The sequence below is a fragment of the Chiloscyllium plagiosum genome, unplaced genomic scaffold, assembly GCF_037043375.1.
Source record: "Chiloscyllium plagiosum isolate Xiang-an unplaced genomic scaffold, Cpla_swu_hap1 HiC_scaffold_29, whole genome shotgun sequence".
Lineage (NCBI taxonomy): Eukaryota > Metazoa > Chordata > Chondrichthyes > Orectolobiformes > Hemiscylliidae > Chiloscyllium > Chiloscyllium plagiosum.
This window is the reverse complement of record NW_028270167.1, coordinates 6595338-6619743: the sequence shown is the minus strand read 5'-3', so window position 1 is coordinate 6619743 and position 24406 is coordinate 6595338. Positions and strand designations below refer to the sequence as shown.

Genomic DNA, 24406 nt, shown 5'->3' with positions numbered 1-24406 from the left:
AATCTTTGCCAATCCGAGATTGTCCTTCTGAAAGAGTATAGATTGATCATGCTCTTGTGAAATTTTGCTACATTAAAGATGTTACAGTATAAAATTGTAGTGGTTATACCTGTGTGGCAGGCACTTAGCTCTATCAAGAAAGGATTGAAATTTTAAAAATTTCTCAAACTACATTCTCTCAAAATTAACATGGCATGGAGTTTAAAGTGGCTTTCAACCTTAGGATCTGCTACGTGAGAAATAGTAAATAAATTAAAACAAGATTAAAAAGATACCTCCTAAAACACAGCCAGGTATGCAACATAGATCCAGTTCTCCAGATATAAATCCATAATGTTTCAGTGAATGATGTAAGATTAGTTGACAAGGCAGATCTGGTTGCATATTTGCTCTCCAAAGAGCAGCTACCTTCATTAATTTGATGCGATTGCAAATTTCAGTTCAATCCATTTTTGTCACAAACACATTATCTTGTTTTTTTTTTTACACACACACCTTCCCCATTTTTGTGTTGCTGTTCAGGATACACAGATCTCTGAATCCACCTTCAACAAACTCAAATTTTATTGTGTTGATTTAGGAGTAAATTAGACGTTTTGAGTTAAAATTTTAACTCCTCTGAAAGGAATTAACTAACTCTTGCTAGGGTGCAGAATTTCAGCCATTCAATCTCTTTCCCAGCTGACAATTTCTCATTTTCAAACTACAGTATGATATTCCAATCCCAAAAACATCGCATCCCAAATGAATTATACTCTCATTCCCTCCCCACTCTTTTCAGCATGATTCAACATCAAGCTGTATTACGTAATGCCGGTAACAGTAGCGCATTCTAAGGCATTTCACAGTAGTCAAAAAGATAGATCCTAAAGCTTGTACAAAGAGATAGCTTTGAAGGATCATCTTTTAGGGAGGAGACACAAAAATTTAAACAAATTGGATAGAGGGCACAGTAGGAATGCTGGAATGATTCTTTCAGCAATTTACCTGCCTCAAACCACCCATAACACACACCTTCTGACTCATTTCCTTCAAGAATTCTGATGCCCACTGTGGTCTTCACTAATGCTGTACCCAAGCTGAGTTAATTCAACACAGCAAATTTTATGGTGGGGCACTGGCAATATTTTATCCACCAATTAAATGAGGACCAAAGCATATTACTATGGATTAGTGAGTTTTGAGAAGATTTGTAGCTCAGGTTGAGGTTCTGGATATAGGTTTGCTCGCTGAGCTGGAACGTTTGTTTTCAAGCATTTTGTCACCATGGTAGATATCATCAGTAAGCCTGCGGATGAAGCACTGGTGGTATGGGCCATTTTCTATTTATGCATTTAGATCCTGTTAGATGAATGGGCCAAAATTTGGCAAATGGGGGTTAGAAAAGATTAGATTCCCTACAGTGTGGAAACAGCCCAACAGGTCCACGCCAACCCTCCGAAGAGCAACCCACCCATTCCCCTACATTCACCCATGACTAATTCACCTAACACTATGGACAATTTAGCATGGCCAATTCACCTGACCTGCACATCTTTGGACTGTGGGAGGAAACTGGAGCACCCGGAGGAAACCCACGCAGACACTGGGAGAACGTGCAAACTCCACACAGTTACCCGAGCCGGGAATCGAACCCGGGTCCCTGGCGCTGTGAGGCAGCAGTGCTAACCAGTGAGCCGTGCCACCCCATAGATGTGAGAGATTATCCATTTTGGGTGGAAGAGTAAAAAAAATTACCTAAATGGAGAGAAATTTCAAAATGCTTTGATGCAGAGGGACTTGAATGTCCTTGTGCATGAATTGCAGAAAACTGGTGTGCAGGTACAACAGGTAATGAACGCAAATTAAATGCTGGCATTTATTGCAAAATAAAGAGTATAAAAGTAGGAAGCATTGTTGCAACTATGCAAGTCATAGGTGAGACTAAATCTAGAGTACTGCATAGAGTTTTGGACCCATTTCTTGAGAAAGGACATAATTGGATTGAAGGCAGTTCAGAGAATGTCACTCAGCTTGATTCCCGAAATGTGGTGTATGACTTATGAAGGGAGATTGAGGCCCATGATTGTCAGAGTTTAGAAGAATGAAAGAAAGTTTAATTGAGGTGTAGAGCGGATGCTTCTGCTTCCCCCCCCCCCCCTTGTGAGGCAATTCACAGCAAGAGGTAACAAAAAGGAGTCGCTGGAAAAGCTCAGCAGGTCTGGCAGCATCTGTGAACAGAAATCAGAGTTAATGGTTCGGGTCTGGTGACCCTTCCAAATTTGATGGAGAGATTTTTAATTAATAACAGATTAAAGGTTTATGGGGAGCATGCAAAAAAGTAGAATTGAGGTCAAGGTGAAAGCAGCCATGATCATGATCATATTAAATGGTAGAGCAGGTTTGAGGGACCTACTGCTCCTAGTTCTTATGTTCTTAAATAAAGTGCCAATGATGAATTATGGTTTTCAGTATCGATGAGTTAATATTTAGCAAAATATTGCAAATTCATTCAAAAAAAATATTGCTGGATTATGTTGGTGTTCATTATTCCTGATTGAAACTGGGAATACTCCTCTTATACCATCAGCCAACATAAATGGAAGGAGGTAGAATTCCTGGAATATTATGACATCGTTCCCATGATACCAATTTTAAATTTATTTCTTCGCTACCTTTATCTTGTATTCGTCACAAAATGTGGCCTCCTGCTCAATTAGTCTGTCTTAACTCTCTAACATTGTAATGCATAGACATTTTTTAAAGCGGCAAAATTTTTACCATGCCTCCAAATGTGCAAATATTGATCAATAAGTTATGAGAATACTTAACATTTCTGAAATAATAAACAAACAAACAAACAGTCTGTGGTCATTAGCTCTGCTACTTCAGTTTGGTAGGCGAAAGTGAGGACTGGAGATCAGAGTTAAGATTAGAGTGGTGCTGGAAAAGCACAGCAGGTCAGGCAGCATCCGAGCAGGGAAAATCGAAGGGCTTTCACCCGAAACGTTGATTTTCCTGCTCCTCAGATGCTGCCTGACCTGCTGCGCTTTTCCATCGACACTCTGATCTTAAGTACTTCGGTCTGGTAGTTAGATATGTTATCCATTTATTGTCAGTTACTACTCATACCCTGATTGGAACTTCCCCAGTTGTTATTTGGGTCACAGACCTTAAATATTAACTGTTTTCCCTGTGCAAATTCTGCTTGACCATCTTAGTGACTCCACTGTTTTCTGTTTCTATTCAGATTTTAAACATCCATGGTAATGGATGTAGGTTTGCTCGCTGAGCTGCGAGGTTCATTTCCAGACGTTTTGTCACACTACTAGGTAACACCTTCAGTGGGCCTCAGGCGAAGCAATGTACATGATTCCTGCTTTCTATTTGTGTGTTTGGGTTGGTGATGCCATTTCCTGTTCTTGTTCTCAGGGAGTGGTAGACAGGGTCTAACTCGATGTGTTTGTTGATAGAGTTCAGGTTGGAATGCCATGCTTCTAGGAATTCTTGCACGTGTCTCTGTTTGGCTTGTCCTAAGATCGATTGTCCTAACAGAGACACGGACAAGAATTCCGAGAAGCATGGCATTCCAACCGGAACTCTATCAACAAACACAGAGTTTGATTCCATCTACCACTCCGAGAAAAAGAACAGGAAATGGCATCACCAACCCAAACATATAAAGAGAAAGCAGGAATCATGTACACTGCTTCGCCTGAGGCCCACTTAAGATGTTACCTAGCAGAGTGACGAAACATCTGGAAATGAACCTCCCAGCGCAGCAAGCAAACCTATATCCAGAATCGACGTGAATCGAACCTGGGTCCCTGGTGCTGTGAGGCAACAGTGCTAACCAGTGAGCCACTGTGCCGCCCGGTCATCTTGGGATCATAAAAAAAACTAAATACAGTGAATGTTCTTTGACCTTGTTTACAATATGTTACACCTTAGTTTGTGCCTTTGTTATTTTTTAAACTACCTTCCTTAGCCATGGCAGATTCCTCTCTCTCACACATTCCTCCCTCCCTTTCCCCCATACACACAAATCATTTCTCCTTGTTGGAGAGTACCACCTTAAATATCTGACACTCTTCATCAATTGCCCTACCTTTTAACTTTTCTGTTCAGTCTACTAAGGCCAAATATATCCTCATTTTTATGTTGTTACCTTTAACATCAAACTCCAGTTTCTCGCTCTCAGATTGAATTTGAAACCAGCATGCTATCACTCTTTCCCAGAGTACCCTTTATTGTTGGATTATTAATTAATCCCATCCTAATGCACAATGTTAAATCCAAAATAGCCTGCTCCCTAGTTGTTTCTTGGTGCAGTATGTAGGGGAACTGATCTTTAATTCACTATGAATTTTCCCTCGACACTACCCTTGCCAATTTGACTAATCTTGTCTATATTAAAATCACTCAATTATTTTGCATCTTTCTTACAAACCTCCGCTATTACCTGATTTATACATTGTCCAAATGTGGAACTATTGTTAGGAAACAAAGATTACTCCCACCAAGTCTTCTTTCCCTTGTTAAGTACTTATTTCTATCCAGACTGATTCTACATGTTGATTTCCAGTTCCAAATTCATTTCTCATGACAGCACTCTTCCTTTCCTCATATTCCTTTTATCTTACCCTTCTAAAACACATATCAAAATATCCTTGGATAGTCATTTCCAAGACCTGGTTAACTATATGTGAATGATGTACACCAAATCGTACCCCACTGTCTCTACTTACGTGTTAACTCTAATTTTCTTCCAGATGCTACGTTCATTCAGATACAAAGCTTATACAATGGCAGGGAAAACTTTATGATATTCACACACTGTCCCTTCCTCTTATTTTCTGGTAACAATTAGCCTTGTCACTAATCTGCACTCCTGCCTCCTTATACCTCCTCCCCATGCCCCATTTCCACCCTTTCCATTTTATTTCCCATTAACTGTGATTTGATTAAACCAGAGGTAAATGCTAACAACCAAACTGGTTTTATGTACGCACATTTTATGAATAATTTGTATTGGATTTGTTACAGATTTGTTTATTATTGATTTCAACCCTCCTGAATGCATAATTCCCTGAACACATTTTCCAAATATCCATTCATACTAAGTGACCAGGGATCAAACAGCATCATGATTTGTTCTCTCCCTACACTTATGTGCACATTTCACTGAAGTACACACTGGCTGGTAAACAGGAATAACAAATACCATGCATGCTCGTGTATAGGTTGATCTCATGAATACATCGACCCCTTATTTTTGGCCAAAAATATTGTATTTCCATATATCTTATGTATAAGTGGACCCTAGTTCTTCACAATGCACTCTGCTCCCGCTTTCCAGCCTGACCATGCTGCTCCGTTTCGGGTCTTCCAGTCTGTCGGCTGTCACGCTCCACTCCAGATTTCCAGAATTACTGTAAATGGCACGACAGTAGAGTGACCGCCATATCCAGAGTCAGTTTCCACGCTTTCAGTTACCCGCGGTTTACTGCGGCCCAAACATGTTACAGGAAACATTCCAGAACCAGGGAGCTGCCAGAGAGATAAATTTCCCATTTAATGAATGCATTCGCACCTATCTGCTGTTTTGGTCTTCTGCAGTAGATCTTGGAACGTATTCCCCACAGGTATAGGGGGGACTACTGTACCATTCTACTGTAGCAGGCAGAATGGAGACAGTTATTTTGTAGATAAATATTCAAATGGCCATAATTCTTTTTCCTTTTGCTGTTTATTATTTTAGAGAGAGAGATCTGGCACTAGTGGTCCATTTTTTGACTCTTACCAAGCATGAATTTCATCCCCTTGAAAACAATACCTCATGTATTAGTTGACTCCTAATTTCAGCTTAATAAAACCATCTTCAAAATTTCATCTATACATGAGTATATACAGTACAATGGTTTTTCTTTGCCTGATACAGGACTAACTTTGTCCTATTAACAATTTTCCCCACTTTCCCTTGATTTATTTGGGTGCAATATTAAAATTTTCTTTATTGAAAGATGTACTCACGTGAGTACAGTAAAGAGTTTACAAGTCGCCACTTACAATGCCAGCTTAGGTACATAGGTACAAATCCTGGAGTACAAATTCTTTGGGGAAAAAAGTTAGGAAAAAAAAAGTCCAGCATTACAATAATTCAGAAGTACAAAATCATAATAAATTTGGAAAGAAATTCAGAACAATGCTTCCACCACAATATAATGAAGAACTAAATAAATTAGAAAGAGATTTTAAGACAATTATTCCAATACCCAAAAAAAGCAAAAATATTAAACCAAATGATTTTTTTAGCAGCTGATACTAATCAGCATATTTTAAAATGAAATTGTGTATCACCAGACCCAAAGAATCAAATCCTAAGCAGCATCTTAGCACTTACAGAAAATAACGAAGAACCAACTTATTCAAACTTGGAATGACGAACATTGTGTCACCAGTTATCCCAAACTATCTTCAGAACATAAACAGTATGAGGTGGTCATTCAACCCCTCAAGCCTGCCCACTATTCAGTAAAATCTTGGCTGCTTTGTCCAGACCGTATTCCTCTTTTATGCAAGGTTCTTGATATTTCAAAAATCTTCCTACCTCTCCTTTTAAGTACTTGCAGTATCTACCCAGAGAAAACACTTGATCAGTAAGTTTAATTTGAAACATTTCTATTTTATACTTCATTAAAAATTACAGCAGGAAATTAATAAGGCAATAGATCCAGGTTCAGTATGTCATGAAAAGTCAACGCTCTATAGTCTGCAACCATCATGAACAAAGTTGTAGTTTTTAAATTCTAATAACTAATGGATCACACCTTCAGCTTTTAGGAGCTTTTTTTGGCTAACAGCTATCAGCACACTCTAGGCCACTGATGTTGAAATCAGACATTCAGTCCAGTTAATTACTGCAAATGATTTCCAGTGGATTAAAAGATAGAGAAACTATGATCATCTTAGCATTCAAATTGATTTACTAAGGTGTCTACCAAACTCTTTGTGGCAACTCAATATTCCATTTCACAGAGAATTATATTTTACACCAATCCATTCAATTTAAAAACTTGATTTTCTTCATAAGTGGTTCACCAATTGACTCCAAAATACAATAGTGGCCACCATCTACCTTTAAATGACAATTAACTGAGCCAGGAGGTTCAGGTTCAAGTCTCACTTGTTATAGGGGTGTGTCATAACATCCCTTAATAGGATAATTAGAAAATATCTTAGATGATAACTAATTCTATTTATTGACAAGTTAAAACCTTGCCCAAGAATCCAAGCAAAACAAAATTTGCATGTTAGCTCAGAACAGAATATCCATCATTCGCTGTTGATAAAATCCATCAACTGGGCCTTTACTTAATTCACAACCTCAATGCATAAACAAAACAAACAATGTTTTCTTCTTCCAAATTACACTGAACTGCAAAACAGATAAGTTCTCACTGTCCCACACGACGTAACAAGAATTTTGGATCATAAATGATAAACATGATTGCGGAAATATCTAGACAAAGCTCTCCTGATATTATTAGTAAATAAAGAAAATTAATCTTGCAGACAAGTTCATTTATATGCTTGTATCTCCCATATACCAGTCAGTTCATTATTGTTTTAAATTAAGATTATTACGCTGGACAAACCTATTTCATCTTTAGACTGTTAAACCACTCCAATTTTTTTTTTAAGATTAGATTTCAATAAATACAAATCGCTCATTTCTGTTCATTCATACATCAAGGTCCCCGACTTTCAGGTGTAACAGATAATGTCCCACTGGCCAAAAGAAAAAAAAACACTATCAGCCTACATTTACTTTACACTAATAAACTACAGAAAACAAAAACCGTGTGGTTTGTTTCTGCAGGTAACTAATCAAAAGGAATGATGCCAGCTTTCATTTGGATTCTTTTCTTGGCTGAAGTCATCCAATTGAGATAGGCGGATTTTCAATGAAGAGAATCAGGGTAGTGAACAGGTCATCAGTTCAACAGCCATTACAGGATTAAAAAAAACAGGTTTATAAACACTGTGCTATCTGAAGTGCAATCCTGCTGCCCAAGTAGTAGGAAACAGTATTGGCAATAAACTTAGAAGCCATTATTCTAAATGAAAAACAATAAGACTCAAACAAAATCAAAGATTCAAATAATAATACACTAAGAAATCAATGTTAGTCCAAGCATGCAGGCACAAAAATAAATTGCAGTAAAAAATCAGAACATATTCATTATAAATAAATGATGTCTGACATAAACACCATGGAATGCATCTTACTGATTTTCTTCCTTTCTTCAGGGAATGTTCCTAGCATGTACTCGTATTTTCGCTGCTCACCCTCTTCAAAAAGGTGGTCAGCTCGGTTAAGTTTTACATGGAACATATTGCCTCCCTTCAATAAAGTGCAGTGTCATCTCCTAAATGACAACATGATCCACTATGTGGGTAATCACAAGCAGTTACCCAACTTCCTTATTGTGTATTTACCTTGACACAGCTGTGGAGGGTAAGTGCAAAAGGAGAGAAAAGAGAATTACAGGTTAACCACATCTGAAAACATCAAATGCTGAGCATATCAGCCTAAAAAATGCAGTACATCAGTTTTATATAACATATTAGCTACATTGTTTGCACCTGTGAAAAATCATTTCAGGGATCTCGCTTAAGAGGGTAACCTTAACCTGTATCTATGCAATTTGTACTTTAACTAATTTGCAAAAATAATTTGCAAAATAACATAGGACTTCCTAGCCTCCTCCTAGGAGTGTAAGTACTCCCAGTAGCAAATAATTTGCTCATGTAGTCATTCCTGTGACAACATAGGCAACAAATTCCAGTCGGCTATCAGACTGTTTATATTTCATAGAACTGCAGGACAATGCCCTCAAACTCGCTTTCCAGCAGGCAGTCACGAAAATCTGATTGGTTTCCTCCTCTTGAGCCCAGGGGCACCTAGGTCAATTTCAAAAGTTCCAACTGCTGTGATTGTTTGGATATCAGCTCATGAAGTGTAACTCATGAGTAATAAGTGGGACTTTACTTCCATGCTTCAAAACTCCAACCCAGGCCTTCATTTCAACACAGCACACAACTTAAGAGTCATAGAGATGTACGGAAACAGACCCTTCTGTCCAATTTGTCTATGCCAACCAGATATCCCAACCTAATCTTACCCCATTTGCCAGCACTTGGCCCATATCCCCCCGAACCCTTCCTATTCATATACCCAACCAGATGCCTTTTAAATGTTGCAATTATACTAGCTTCCACCACTTCCTCTGGCAGCTCATTCCATACACGCACTACCCTCTGCATGCAAAGATTGCCCCTCAGGTCACTTTTACATCTTTCCCCTCTCACCCTAAGCCGAAGCCCTCTAGTTCTGGACCCCCAGGGAAAAGAATTTGTCTATTTATCCTATCCATGTCCCTCTTGTAGCTTTCTAAGTTCCAATTAAGAAAACCAGATACGTTAATCATAATTATCTTGCATATTTTGAAGTTTGCTCTTGACATCAGTGTGGACTAGTCCAGCGCACTGATGTGAGATGGGAAAAGCAACTTTAAAAGAAACACTTGAGAGAGAAAATGAAGGGGCAAAGCTAAACCAAAACATTTCCAAATTCATCAAGAACAAAATACGCCTGCAGAAAAGATGGATGGATGGAAAAACACAAAAAAAGACTTGACAAATTTTAAGTATCATCTTAAAGTTTCAGAGTAGCTGCCTTGGCTATATGCCATGTGGAAATTCCCAGCTTAATCCCAGATCTTTACTAACTTACTATGACTACTTTCAGTGAGCTAGGAAAAAACCTCAAAACTTGGAATTTTAACAAGAGGTGAGAGCACCTGTAGAAATACAAGCAATCTACTGAATACGGTGCAATGTCAAACATTAAGTAGCCTTTTCCCATTTATGCTTTAGGAATAGGAGATCTTGTATTTGTACAGAACCTGGATGTCTCAAAACACTTAAGAGCCTTTTTTTTGTTGTCTATTCACTGCTATAGTAAACATGATAGCTACTTTCTGTACTACGGGCTCCCACATTGTCAAGGTTATTCGTTTTAGGGATGCTAACTGATATGGTAGGTAAATATTCATCAGTACATTCAGAGAAAACTTCCAATCCTCTTCAATTGTACATGTTAATCTTTAACATCCAACAAGAATGTGGACAGGTTTAAATCTCAATTATAAGATAGCAGGCACCACCGCCCTAGTCTCTGAATCAGGACTTGAATCCACAACCTTCTGATGCAAGTGCTACCACCTGTGCAACAACTGAAAGTGGATGCTCCTACAAACAGAGGATCCAGTGCTGAATTTTGAGCTCAGGATTTACAGAACTAAACTGGCCCATATTAACTTTCCAAATACAGATCATAAATGGACCAATTTATACACACTTCTTACACTGAAAGTCAAAAGTGCAACATGCAGATCAAATTTTTACAGTTGACAGTCTAGATTTTAAAACCTAGTGTCACAATTTCAAAGCAGATAGATAATTTAAATATCAAAAGACCTGAACATTTGGTCAGGACCACCACAACATTTATGCTCGATACTGAATGTTGTAGTGTGATAGAAGAAAATGTCATCCTTTAAAGGGCACCAAGGAAACAATGACTAAAATCAAAGTAAAGGGCAGCATAGGTGATGGCTGGCAAAGTAGAATTACTCAACCACACGTGCAAAGTAATGAGACAGGTTCATTATGTGAGCAGCTTCTCCTCCAAGGCAAATTAGCATCACAATCTCTCACGAATTAGGTTTTCAAACACATGGCAGGTGAAACTTGCTGCATGTTCTATTACAACATACTTTTGACAATTAGCTATGAAGGACAGTGGCCAACATGTACCAGAGAGCTGGTCAAACACACCATGCCTCGAGGTTTTAACCAAGTACACCAACTTCAAGTAAAATCTCAATTTACTTTGGGATAAAAGAAGCACAATCCTTTTTACTGTCGTTACTAGTTTGCATAACTGATTCAGTCTGACAGATTATGCCTGAACTACTATTCCTTGCTTTGTGTTGTAAAATCTGTGTACTGTTTCATGTGCAGGCCTCAAGTGATTACTACTTTAGTAATGGAATTTAAATGGGTTTTACTCTAAACAGTCCTGTAAATCATACCTCTTTAGACTTGTCAGCTGAATTTATCTTACAACTGGAATTCTATCTTCACTCCTATTGTGTTACATACATACTGAAAACAAAAAGAAAAGGTGGAAATCGCAGCAGGTCAGGCAGCATCCATGGAGAGAAAGCAAGTTAATCCTTCAAATCTAGATGATTCTTCATCAGAACTGGGTTGAAGCTCACCAGCTCTGAAGAGTCATCTAGACTCAAAACGTTAGCTTGATCTCTCGCCATGGATGCTGCCTGACCTGCTGTGATTTCCAGCATTTTTTGTGTTTTCAGAACTGATTCCATTTGCAGCAGAAATTTGCTTCGCTTTCCTGTTGCATCCATAGTTTGCATACTTTGTAAATTTGATTCAATTTCAAATCAAGATACAAAATGCTTAAATGATGTAACACCACTCCAAATAGCAACCACCACCTCACATGACCAGAAACAAAAACACTATCTTCCATGAGTCAGGCAGTAAAATTGCTCCAAAGAAAATACTAGAGAAACTCAGCAGGTCAGAGAGTAGGTGTGGAGAAAGAACAAGAGTTAATGCTTTAAATCCAATATAGCTCTTTTTCCGAAGTTAAGAAAATTGCTTAACAATTTTGTAACAATTGTAACAATTTCAAAAACCCTATGCATTGCAGCCAATTAAAGCTATGTAAATGTACATTTCACATCTCCCTGTGGGTAAATGCACCAAATGAAATGGTGAAGAGTTTATGGTCCAAGAAGATTCCAGGATCCATCACTGATCTTACTTAACTCAGCTTGTCTCAGACACAGTATCACTGGCCTCAAAATTTCACCTTTTCGAGTGGAAGGGGAGGACAGAGCAGAGTCAGATGTAAACACTATTTCAATGCTTTAGGGCTCACTTGGAACATGATTCGTTTCCTCCTTTTTTTTTGTTAAGCAACCCATCCCTGTTGTTCAGATTTAACCCTGGTGAGATAAGAGGGCCACGAATATGAAATCCATCTTCAATAAAGGAGTTGAAACAGAAAACATACCTATGGTTTCCCTTTTTCATCAAAACCTGGAGGCTAGAATGTTCAGACCAACAACACTCAGCCAAAGAGATGGCTAGGTTATATTGTACAAGAGCAAGAACTGGGCAACAACTACTTAGTAAGTTATATTTTCATGTGCTGAGGGATATAGAGAAAAGCTTATGATGAATTTGGAAGGCTCTTTCAACACTGTGGGAGTGTCCCTTTCTGAATCAGAAGGCCCAAGTTCAAGTTCCACCTGCTTCTGAAGTGTTATAATATATCTTAACAGGTTAATTAAATATATCTACAATGATTAAGGGCCATTGGCTCCATTACTAACAGCTCCTATTACAAACCAAGTACAATCAATGCATTCTAGTCTACCAATATTTAGGGTATTTTACACTCAAATGTTGCTTGACCTCAAAACTACCATAACATTCATTCCTTGTAGCATCTCCAGTTTCAGCCCTGCACTCCACACAATTAATGATGACCTCCAGCTCAAAAAGAAATGGAATGAATGTGAACATCATCACGACCCCAAAATGTTTTTTGGACTAATCTGATAGAAATTTAACAAGATAGCAAGTCAAGCTTATAAATTGCAGGATGAAATCCAACCTGGACAATCAATACACTAGTCTATTCTAGATAATCAGTAACATGATGAAAGGGATAATCAACAGTACTATCAAGCTACATTTGTTTAATAATAACCTGCTCACTGAGCCTCAGTTTGAGTTACATTAGGGCCACTTAGCTCCTAACCTCATTAAAAGGTCAATCATCTCAGTCCCAGCATCACTGCAAGAGTTCCTCAAGGTGGGGCCAACCATTCCAGCTGCCTCAATAGCTTTCCCCTCCTTAAGGTCAAGATGTTCGCTGACAATTACACGATGTTCAGCACCATTTGCTGCAAGTCAAACTAAAGCAGTCCATGTCCTAACGGAGCATGACCGGGACAATAGTCAGGCTGAGGCTGACAAATAGCAAGGAACATTCACAGCATTAAAATGCCAGACAATGACCATCGCCAACAGAGAACCTCACCATCTCTTGACATTCAATAGCATCACCATCATTGAATTCCCCCAATATTAAGATCCTGGGGTTACCAAATAATTATCGTGACTATAAGTACAGATCAGAGGCTAGGAATCCTGCAGTGAGTACGTCACCTCCCAACTTCTCAAAATCTGTCCACCATTGACAAAGCATAACAGGAGTGTGGTGGAATATTCCTCACTTACCTGGATGAATACAGTTCAACACAAAAAGCTTGACAGCACCCAGGACAAAACAACTGCACGATTGGCATCACATTCATAATCATTCATTCCCTCCATCACTGATGCACAGCTGCAGTGTGTATCATCTGCAAGATACACTGCAGAAATACAACAAGGCTCTTTAGACATTTTCTGGATTAGTGGTGCTGGAAGAGCACAGAAGTTCAGGCAGCATCCAAGGAACAGTGAAATCGACGTTTCGGGCAAAAACCCTTCATCAGGAATAATTAGCAAAGCCACAATCACATTCATCTAGAAGGAAGGGTAACAGGAAGATGGGAACATCGCCATTTGCTAGCTCCTCTCCAAGTCACTTAAACTTCCTGACTTGGAAATATAATCATTGTTGCTGGCTCAAAATGCTGGAACTCCCGCCCTAACAGCACTGTGAATCGAGCACATGGACAGCAGTAATTCAAGGTGGTGGCTCACCACCTCCTTCTCAAGGTTAACTAGGAATGGGCAATGTGTTGGCCCAGCCAACACGGCCTATATCCCACAAGTGAATAGTAAAAAAGGTCCAATTTCTCACCTAAAATTCATCTTGCTTGGCCACTGCTTCCATGAGCACTTCTGCAGTTCAATTTTGTAGGTTGCCATTCACAAAGTTCCAGAATAGAGCTGGGGCTTTCCTAATAGCTACTTAAAGAAATAAGTTGTAGTGTGGTACTGAGCCTGGAGAGGGAGCTCCCCCTGCTGGGGGATACAATCACAGAGCACTGGCAAGGATAGGCCCACATTCCACAATCAATCAATACTCTTAATTCACATCAATCGGTAAGTAGACAGATACCACAAGACATTTAGGACTATAGTTATTTTTAATTAACCTGTTCAGACATATGATTTCACACCTACAGGACATGTGGGATGTAAGTCCAGACCTTCTGGTCCAGGGGTAGGGATATTATCACAATGCCACAAGACCTTACTAACTTAGAACCATATGCCAACATCAGTCTCTACTTTCAAGGCACGAGGAGTAAAATAGAAATTCTGAGAATATCTACAAGAAATCAGGTAATATGTAATAAAATAACAGGATATAAAATGTATTACAAAACCTATGCAGAAATTAGTTATTCATTTCAGACCATACTGAACTTCATGTTGCAATATTAGAATGTTACTTAATATCATGACACTGATAGATGAAAACTACCATATATCCTTTTATTTACAATTTTAAGAAATCATCCATCAAACCAGCAGAGTTTCAATATTGTTAATTAAAATCATATCTAAGCTCAGCCAAAGCAGCAGCATCCTTGAGCTCAGGAACAGGTAAATCAGCAAACATTACCCTAGTAATCACTGTCAAATGACTGCTGTCATTTATCACACCCATCCTATCCCACTAGAAAATACAAGCCCTTAAACAGGTATACACATTAAGCTCCATAGTGAAGTGTCCAGCAGCCAAGTCTTCTTGCAACATTGCCCAGCCCCAGTGAAAAGCAGGCATTTAAACAAGGTTTGGGATGATGTATGCAGGAGGAAGAGAGGGGAGGAACAGTTGTGATGCATTTCGCAGCCAAGCAGTTGATTAGTACTCAGTCTAGGTTTAAATATGAAGAGCTGACATATAGCTAACAAATCAAACACAGGAACTCAGAGGCAAACACTAAAGGTGGTAGCATGTTTAAGAGAATGGAGGGAGAACTGGGCACTGAAGAATTAAACCGATTCCTGAAAGTTATTGTTTGATTTGCCTGATGGTTAAATGTATTTTAAGTAGATCTCAGCGTCAAGTAACGGGTTGAGCAAAGAATATGTCTCAACATATAGATTAACAGATCTCACCAGTTCATTGCTGGGTTAGCTAACAACCAAGTCAGTCAAATACATTCCCATTTACAGAATGAAAACACAGTATTGCATTTGGGAAAATACAACTTTATTGGAAATTCTGCCTCAGATCTTGGACATTGGATTTATCTTGTTCAAGAGATGGAGCTACATATGCAACAACAGTAGTACTTTCCACCTGTTTAGAACCAAGCTAACTAACAGAAGACCTCCTCAAATTGAAATTGAGTTCCCATTATCAGACAAAAAGAAAAACAAAATCAAGATTTTAATGAATGTAAATTTACAGCATTAGAGATATAGAAGATGGTACTATTAGAACAAAGAATCAACTGACATGCTGCTTATTACAGAAACTACTGCCTCATCTTTAGCTCCACATCAACAGCCTGGGTGGAAAGTTTCAACATCCAAACTGATTCTTAAGGTCAAACAGATTCTCTTTGGTAGGCTACATATTAATCTAAGAAACCCTACAGTGTGGAAGACAGCCATTTGGCACATAGGGTTCAGGCACCAACTCTCCAATCAGCATCCCACCCAGACCAAACCCCCTACCTTATCCCTATGACTCTATTTCCATGGCTAATCCACCTAGCTTGCATATCCCTGGACACTATGGGATAATTTAGCATCCAAATAACCTGCACATGTGGGAGGAAACTGGAGCAACCAGGAAAACTCACGCAGACACGGGGAGAATGAGCAAACTCCACACAGTCACCCGAAGCTGAAATTGAACTGGGCCCCTGGCCCCGTGAGGCAGCAGTGCTAACCACTGAGCCACCATAAGAAATTAACCTTAGCAGTTCCCAAGCATATTATCCATTTTTGGGAGAGATATGCTTTGTGGTCAACGATATCGCTACTTTTATTCTAAAGTTTCAATGTTAATGATGTTGCTGCTAGGTTCCCCTCCCCAATGTACTTTGTATTCCATAACAACATCTACTCACTAAAATCCTACACAACTACAAATATATTGATTACAGATCAATAAATTGATCTCTATTTTTCAATGAATCACTGCAACAGAAGCTAGAAGTTAATTGGAAAATATGTCAGCATCAATTGTAGAACTGGAAGCAAATCAATTTTATTTAAAATGCAAATTATTTTCAGTGAGAACAAGGACATATTTTCAAGCATGTCACATCTTGAATCATATGTTCATCCTTTTTCTGATAAAAAGTGAGGCAACCCAATGGGCAAACTATTCAACAATGCAACGTTTTGCTACATAGAACTAGGGATCTGTACTATCAGTTATCATAGAAAGTTACCACAATCAAAGCAGCACAATTCAGGTGACTGTGCTTGGCCTGAATACTGTCAAGAACTGAATTGGAAAAGAGGGTAGAAAAAAAAGACTATCACTGCTCAGGCTCAGCTGTGTGAAAAAAAAACTTGGAAAAAGATTGATGCATAAACTATTTCAAGTCTACAATGACTGTGAAGGACCATTCCAAGATAATCAGAGTTATTGAGGAAACAATTGAAAACCTGCAACCAAAGACTTTGTAAATGCGAATCAATGCGCATAAAGTAAGTTTTGAGTCAGTCAAAATGTTGATTTCGTTTGGCAGCATGTGCATTTTTAAAAACAGAAAATGGAACAGTTCAAAGAACCAGGAGTCAACCCTTTCGACTGTATCATGATAGCAGAAATTATACAACTGAGTTCCCAGGGTAAGGGTGGACAATGTCAAACAGAGTGCTTGTAATCACTAAAAGTGTACAGGGGTAGAATGTGACCAAACAGATTAGAATCAAAGATTATCATGTTGGTGAACATCAGACTGGAAAAGCTCAGCTGAATCCAAAAACCTGCTACACACCAAGATGCAGCAAGTTAGCGACATTTTTTTTAAATTTGAAATACTTTCAATGTTCAACTGGTGACAGACAGCTTTTCCTTTCAAGTTTGAAAATTTGATAATTTTGCTAATTCATAAATCTAATGTTTTTGAAATCTTAAATTATTGCAGTGTTAGTAAAAGTTATGTCAAAAGAATAGGTTGAGAGAGAAATAATCGCCCTGCTCTTTAAAGGGAGTACAGTAGCCTGATCAGAAGATGAGACACTCATGTAAGGTTCATTTTAGGCTGTGAATTAGACAAACTTATACAAATCCAAAATGTATAATTTAGGTGTTCAAAAGAAGTTTACAAAATGCTTTGCACTACTGTGGTACAGACATGCACTAAAGACCCCAGTCTGTAAAACATATGTTTTTACTGAGTGGTTACATGCATAGACATAAGAAAATTTTGATGCTTGCTATTTGTTGCCTAAAGATTAATACAGTCAACTGACTACCCTCCATTAATGATCTGTCACCCAAAAAGACAGTGGAAGTTTCACTTTTGCAATGACATTAACTGTACTGCGCAAAAAACAGTTTATGATTTGCTTCAGAGCTATAAACTTAAAGTCCCCAGGACCAAACCCCAAAGCAACTACTTGCTAGGAACCATGTGCTACATCGGGGCTATTTTTACTAAACCACAACGATCAAAATTAGTCAGGTTTCAATGACTTTCTAAGCCAAGTAATAACACTGTACTAAAATGAATCATTTATAGGGCCTAAAATACTGGGCAGAGAAAAAGAGGCGGGGTGGGGGTGTGGTTAATGAAAGGTTTGCTGAGAATTAAATAAATAATTTTAGAAGACTTCAATCCCTAATAAATAAAACCAGATTAATGATCCTTATTCGCCACCCAGCTCCCGAAGTGTAGAGAGAAATGAAGTCCAGTTTGGAGTGGTTTACAGCCTCAGTAAATTTTAAGTAGGCGTTTAAAAAGCTGCAAATAATGCATTCAGGTGCATAAACAGTAATGGATGCATTTTAAAAAAAAGAAACGCAATATGCACTTGCTCCCCCACCCTTTCGAGTGAACTTGTAGGAAAAGATGAATTTCAAATGGAAGGGGCTTACGGCGTCGGTAGCCTTTTTCCCAAATATAATGTGCAAGAAGCTGCAAATGATGCGTTGAGGTGCAATTTTTTAAAAAAATATTAAAATGTACAGATGCAGAGTAAGCAAGGGGCACGGAGGAAAGGAGGGGTGGGGGAGCTGGATAAGGGGAAAAAAAATCAACTGAATTTACATCCATCCTGAACATGATGGCGGTCGCTGGAGGAAAGCCCGCCAAACAGGTGATTAGAAATGCAAAGGGAGCTGAGGCTGTAAACTCCAGGCTCGGGGCAGAGGGTTTGACATTTTATTTGGAGAAAATAAAATCGAACTGAAAAATAAACATGTTTTCTGAAGGGAGGGCAAACTTTTCAAAGAGGGAATCAAGATCCTGAGGGGAGGAGGAGAAGTGTGTGGGGGGGGAGAAGAGAGAAGATGCTTTGAAAAGACACAAGACACGCAATTTTAATTTTCTTTCTGTTTCCAGAAAGTCGACCACCTCCCCTCACTCCCTCCCTCCCTCTCAGTCTCTGGACGTCAGGATCTGTCAGACAGGCCCCGGTGCCTCTCATTGCCAGCACCCCCCCCCCCTCCTCCACTTCAACAAACAATCCAATTCATCACCCCCTCCCCAAAACCGTCACTATTTTAAAATATATATTTTTTGTGGGGGGGGGGGGAAGCGAGCGGAGGTTTTTTTTGGGGGGGGGGGGGGGGGGGTTTACCTCACTGCTGCTGCTTTCTCCGAAGAGGTCGTGGAACTTGTGCAGGTTTTTGCCGATGGCGGCGGAGACGGGCAAGGCGGCGTCGAATCCGTGTTTCAAATCTTTCCTCAAGCTTGGGATCCGCGACCGTCCCGATTTTTTCCAGGGCCGAGCTGGGAAACGGGTCCGAGCTGTGTGCGCCATTTTAGGGAGTCTGTTTGTATGTGTGTGTGTGTGTATGTGTGTGTGTGTATTGTTGGGGGGAGGGGGTGGTGGTGGGGGAGGAAGGAGAGAGAAGGCGGTGATGACGGTGGGTGGACGAGGAGGGAGATAGAGAGCGAGCTGGAGAGGGAGCGGGGATCTCCCCGCCCCGCAACCTGCATAACTCGACGACCGCCCGGAGGCCGCCGCCGGAGGGACATTGCCCTATTCAGGTTCAGGGGTGGGAGGGAGGAGCCGAGGTTGGCTGCACGGGTGAGGGCGGCGCGCCCCGCAACTTGCATAGCGCAGCACGCCGACGTTTCACCTTCCGCCCCCCACCCCACCAATAAAGCGGCGAGGATTACATTATTCATGGTCCGGGGGGGGGGGGTATACTGCCCAGCTGCCCTGGACCATGAATACCAACCCGACATATCGGCGGTTCCTACGAAAGGTGATGATTCTATACAGCTTCCCGCGCCTGCGAAACAACTTGGGGAAAACCTATCCCCGGCGGCTGAATGAGCAAGAATCCATCAATGAATATCCCTGTTGAGTTATGCAGTAATCAGGGACCAGGGTTCAAACGCCGTTAACCCCGTATCGGCATATTTCAGCACCGGCCTCGTGATTGTAAATAGGTACACTTGTAATATACATGGGTCGGGCACCAAGCCATATTACGACATCATTCTTCCAACTGAAGAATATTGTACTGATATGGTGTCTAATAATACCGTATTATCCACGGTCCAGGGTCCAAAGAGAACCCTGGAACCTGAATAACACAAAAGCAAAACGCAAGGATAAATAAGAAAAATTAAATGCATCAGATTAAAGTGCGTTTTTAAAAGAATGTAACGAATAAAACAATTAGAAACTGCGTGGAGCTAATGTAGCAGAAAGGTCATTTTTTTAAAAACATCCTATATTTGCATATGCTGTTAAATTTAAATGCTATTAAATTGATCATTTTGTGTGGGCACAGACGGGGCAAACGTGCCATGTGGAAATGCAAACATAAGTTCTTTGCTATTAATTGCTCGTCAGACAGAGAGCAGCAGCTCCTCACATGCAACACACTTGTGGTACTTGCACCCCAGCTGCCACCGTACTGTGACGCAACTTAAAATGCATTATATGGAAGAGGGGGAAAAAAAAAACAGGGCTGGGCTCACATGCAAATTAAAACAGACGCCTTTTAAGCAAAACACAGTAACAGATGGAAAGGGGCCCCCATGTCGAAAAAGTAGAGTCTGGACGCAGTGTGCAATTCATGGAGGGGACAGTTTAAATTTTACATCGAATACAAGGTGCAACCTTCTGTTGTCACTTGGAAATCTTGGGAGACTGAATATAAACAGCATCATGCCACTCCTATTGATGCAGGGGCAGGGGGCACATGTAAACAGGCACAGGCAAAGTGCTAGTTTTTTCGCGGCTTGCCGAAAGATTTCAGTAATGACTGCACCCTTTCAATACGAGGTCTCAGTTTATTACAATCAATCAGTGACATTTCTGCCTAACTCAACCCACTAAATTAGAGTATAAATATATGATCAAATTCAAATTGTTGGAAGGGGGTGGCTCAGCAGGTTATGAAATTGACAGAAGGTAATGAAATACAGTGGTATTAAAACAAATAGGAGCAGAATTAGGCTATTCGGTCGAATTTGCTCTGCCACTTGATCTTGGCTGTTACGTCTCTCAACCCCAATCTCCCAGGAACCTTTGATCCCCTTAACAATCAAGTACCTTTCTATCTGTCTTAAAGTACACACAATGACTTGGCCTCCACAGCCTGCTATGACCCTCTGGCTGAAAAAAAATCCAACTCATCTCAGTTCTAAATGATCCCTTCACTGAGGCTGTGTCCTTGTGTCCTAATCTCTCCCAGAAATGAAAACATCTTAATGTCTATCCAGGCCGCTTAGTATTCTGTAAGTTTCAATGAGATTCTTCCCTCATCCTTCTAAACTCTATTGAGTATAGATCCAGAGTTCTCAACCACGCCTCATGACAAGACCTTCATTCCCCACATCATTCTTGTAAACATCCTCTGGACCCCCTCCACAGCCAGTATGTCCTTCAGATACAAGGCTCAAAACTACTCACAATATCCCAAACATGGCCTGAGTTTTTTTACAGCATCAGCAGTACACCTCTATTGGTGTTTTCGTTGCCCTTTTGAAATGAATGCTGACACTGCATTTGCCTTCCTAACTGCCAAGTGAACCTGCCTGTTAATCTTAAGAAAGTTTTTTTTTAAAGTATTCATTCAGAGGGTGTGGGTGTCACTGGTTAGGCCAGCATTTATTACCCATCCCTAAGGATAGTTAAGTGCCTACATTGCAGTGCACCTAGAGTCCTATGTAGGCCCAGACCAGGTAAGGATGGCAGTTTCCTTCCCTAAAGAACATTAGCGAACCAAGTGGGTTTTTCTCAACAATTAACAGATCCAACACCCTCACCATGCTGCTGCATTGGATCCAAACCACACTCTTGCAACAAGACCTGACCATCCATCTCCCTCTGCCTGCTAGAGCAGACTTGACCCAACCCTCCAGCTACTAGATCCAAACCCTCAGATCTGACAAACCTCCAGCCCCGCCAGACAGTAGTTTCTCAGGTCACCCAGATCTATCCAAAATATTTACTTACCCACCTTCACTCTACCCCCATAGCTTCCAATGCATTTATATCTTTCCTGAAATAATCAGTCCAATATTCTACACAATACTCCAGGTGTGGTCTCATATGCTGTTATAATTGCTGTTATATGCTGCTCTCTTTCATATGCTGTTATAATTCAAGCGTTACTTCCATATCTTTGCAATTTCACTTGCAATAGACTACAAACATTTTACTAGCTTTCCTAAATACTTGCTGTACCTGCACATACTTTTGCAATTCATACACTTTGATATCCAGATACCCCTGCATCTCAGATCTGCAATCTATCACCATTTAGGTAATATGCCTCTTTGTTGCTGGAACAAATTTCCCATAGCTCCTCCCTTTCATTTCCTGATTTACAGCTATTCTGGGGTGTTACTCTATAGTAAAGACACACAAAATACCAGTTTAATTTTTTTGCCATCTCCTTATTTTCCACTATTAATTTCCAGATTCAATTTAACAACATGAATATTGCTCTGGTCAACACTTGCTTTTAAATATCTATAGAAACTCTTACCATTTTTACATTTCTAGCTAACTTTCTCTCAAATTAACTTTAGTCTCAACAGCTTCTTTGCTGTTTTTATATTCCATCCAACCTTGTGAGCTGCTACCTATCTTAGCATCAAATCTGAAGTATGTGATTATACAATCTTTAACTGTTTTCATTAACCATGGATGATGAGTCCTTCCCTCATTTTTTTCTTATTGCAACATACCAATCACATTCTGAAATATCTCCTGAATGCCTGCCACTGCATCTCTACTGACCCATCTCTTAACCAAATTTGCCAGTTCACTTTTGCTAGCTCTACTTTAACTTCCTCCGAAGTACTCTTTTTTTTAAAATTTAAAATACTAATCTTGGACCCCCTCACCTCTCCCTCACACTGAATATTAATTCAAACATTCTATGACTATTGACACTCAGGGTCTCCTTCACTAGAAGGTTAGTTAATTAATTCTGATATGGCGCTATTCAAATAAACTGTTCCAAAACATTCGAGGAACTAATCTAAATTACCTTAGTACTTCTGAATTTTCCAGCCTACATGTAGATTCAAATCTACAATGCTTATTGTATCTCTCTTACAAGTTCCCATTCTTTCTTTCTTTATACCCCACCATACCCCGTGCTTACTATTAAGTGGCCTGTACATCATTCCCATGTGTGAATTATTGCCTTTACCATTTTTCATCTCTACCTGAATTGCTTGTACATTCAAGTTTCTTGAACTGTCTCTATTGTGCTGATAAATTAAAAAGAGAGCTTCCCTCTGCCCTTTTCTGGCTCCCTTCGATCCACCCTGAAAATCCAATTACCTAATCGTCAAGGACTGGACACGCAGGGAGCTATGGAGGAATAGAACAGCCGGCGTAGCTGGTGAAACTCTCAATATTGTTATACATACTAAAAATTCCTCAAGACTTAACTTATTAAATTCCAGACAAATTCACAATATACAAGGAGGAAGTTGCTTGGGGGGGGGGGGGGGGAGGAGAATGTGTCTGCAAATGAAAAACTCCTTAGATTACTCCACAGCAATTGCTTTCAATACCATTCACCAGCAAATTATCACAATACTCCAAAGGAGTGAAGAAAACTAGCTGTAGGCTATAATAAAGTTCATGATTATCAAATAATCTTGCAGGCCTCAGCTATGTCTTCGCAAGAAGATGATCAGTAAATGCCAACAGGGTAAAATTGCAAGGTAGGAAAAGAAATAGGAAAAACAAATCAATATCCCCATGTATCTTCACCTAGCACACTCCTTCCAGCAAAAATCTACATAAAGAGCAGAAATTAGTACAAGACACCCCTCCCCAAAGCCTTGGGAGGTAAGGATCCAATTGTAGTAACCCTACAATTATACCTGCTGAGAATAGTCATTGGCATAAGAACAAGTCAGAATTAAACCCAGGAAAATTATACATGCATATAGTTGCCACTTTAAAAAAAGGATATTTCGCTTCAATGTGACTATGGTATCTTGGCTTGGGACAGTGACATCAGGTATGCATGGTAAATATTCCGATGTTAGCTAATAATACTGGACACGTTGTACCATTACAAGCACATATTAGGAATTGATCACTATGATAAATACAAAATACTGAAGTATGGGAAAAAACTTTAAAATTAGGAGAAACACAAGAACATAAAATTTCAGTATATACAATGCTCAGAAGTATGAAATCACATGAAAATAGCAATTCATGGAAATACCTAGCCAGCGATCTCCATCATAGCTCAGCGGTCAGCCATAAGTGTAATGGCTGAAAGGGTCCCAGTTTTGATCACAGTTCAGTTTTGTTAGTTGGTGTCAAACAATGTGAACATAGTTTGACTTAATGCCTTCAAGATAGGAAAGAGAAAGGAATATGAAAGCCCTGCTGAAAGTGCATGTGAATATCAGCCAGTTAAAGAGTGGAAAAAAAACATGATTATCTTTCTTCTCTTTCCAAATTGAAGGGTCATTGTCAAGGTCCAGGTGAAAAATGAACAGTTGGGTGATGGACTGGAAGACTGTTAAACCCACTGTTTTCCACCAACAAATTCAGCAGCTTCAGGAAAAAAAAAAGAATCAGATGCAGGAAACAAGCAGAAAAAAAAATCAGAATTACCAAACTGATTTGCATAATTCAGACCATCAAAGCTTAAGGA

General features: G+C 39.6%; 1 protein-coding gene across 4 annotated transcripts in view; it reads right to left on the bottom strand.

Annotated features, from left to right (window-relative positions):
• The window catches only part of kmt2a (lysine (K)-specific methyltransferase 2A), a 149968-nt gene extending 130863 nt beyond the window's left edge, over positions 1 to 19105 (bottom strand). For all 4 annotated transcript variants that reach the window (XM_043676499.2, XM_043676501.2, XM_043676502.2 and 1 more), the window contains exon 1: positions 18883 to 19105. In XM_043676499.2, the coding sequence (XP_043532434.2) occupies positions 18883 to 19065 (183 nt within the window). In that variant the 5' untranslated portion in view covers positions 19066 to 19105. The remainder of the gene's footprint in view (positions 1 to 18882) is intronic.
• Between the last annotated feature and the right edge of the window lie 5301 nt (positions 19106 to 24406).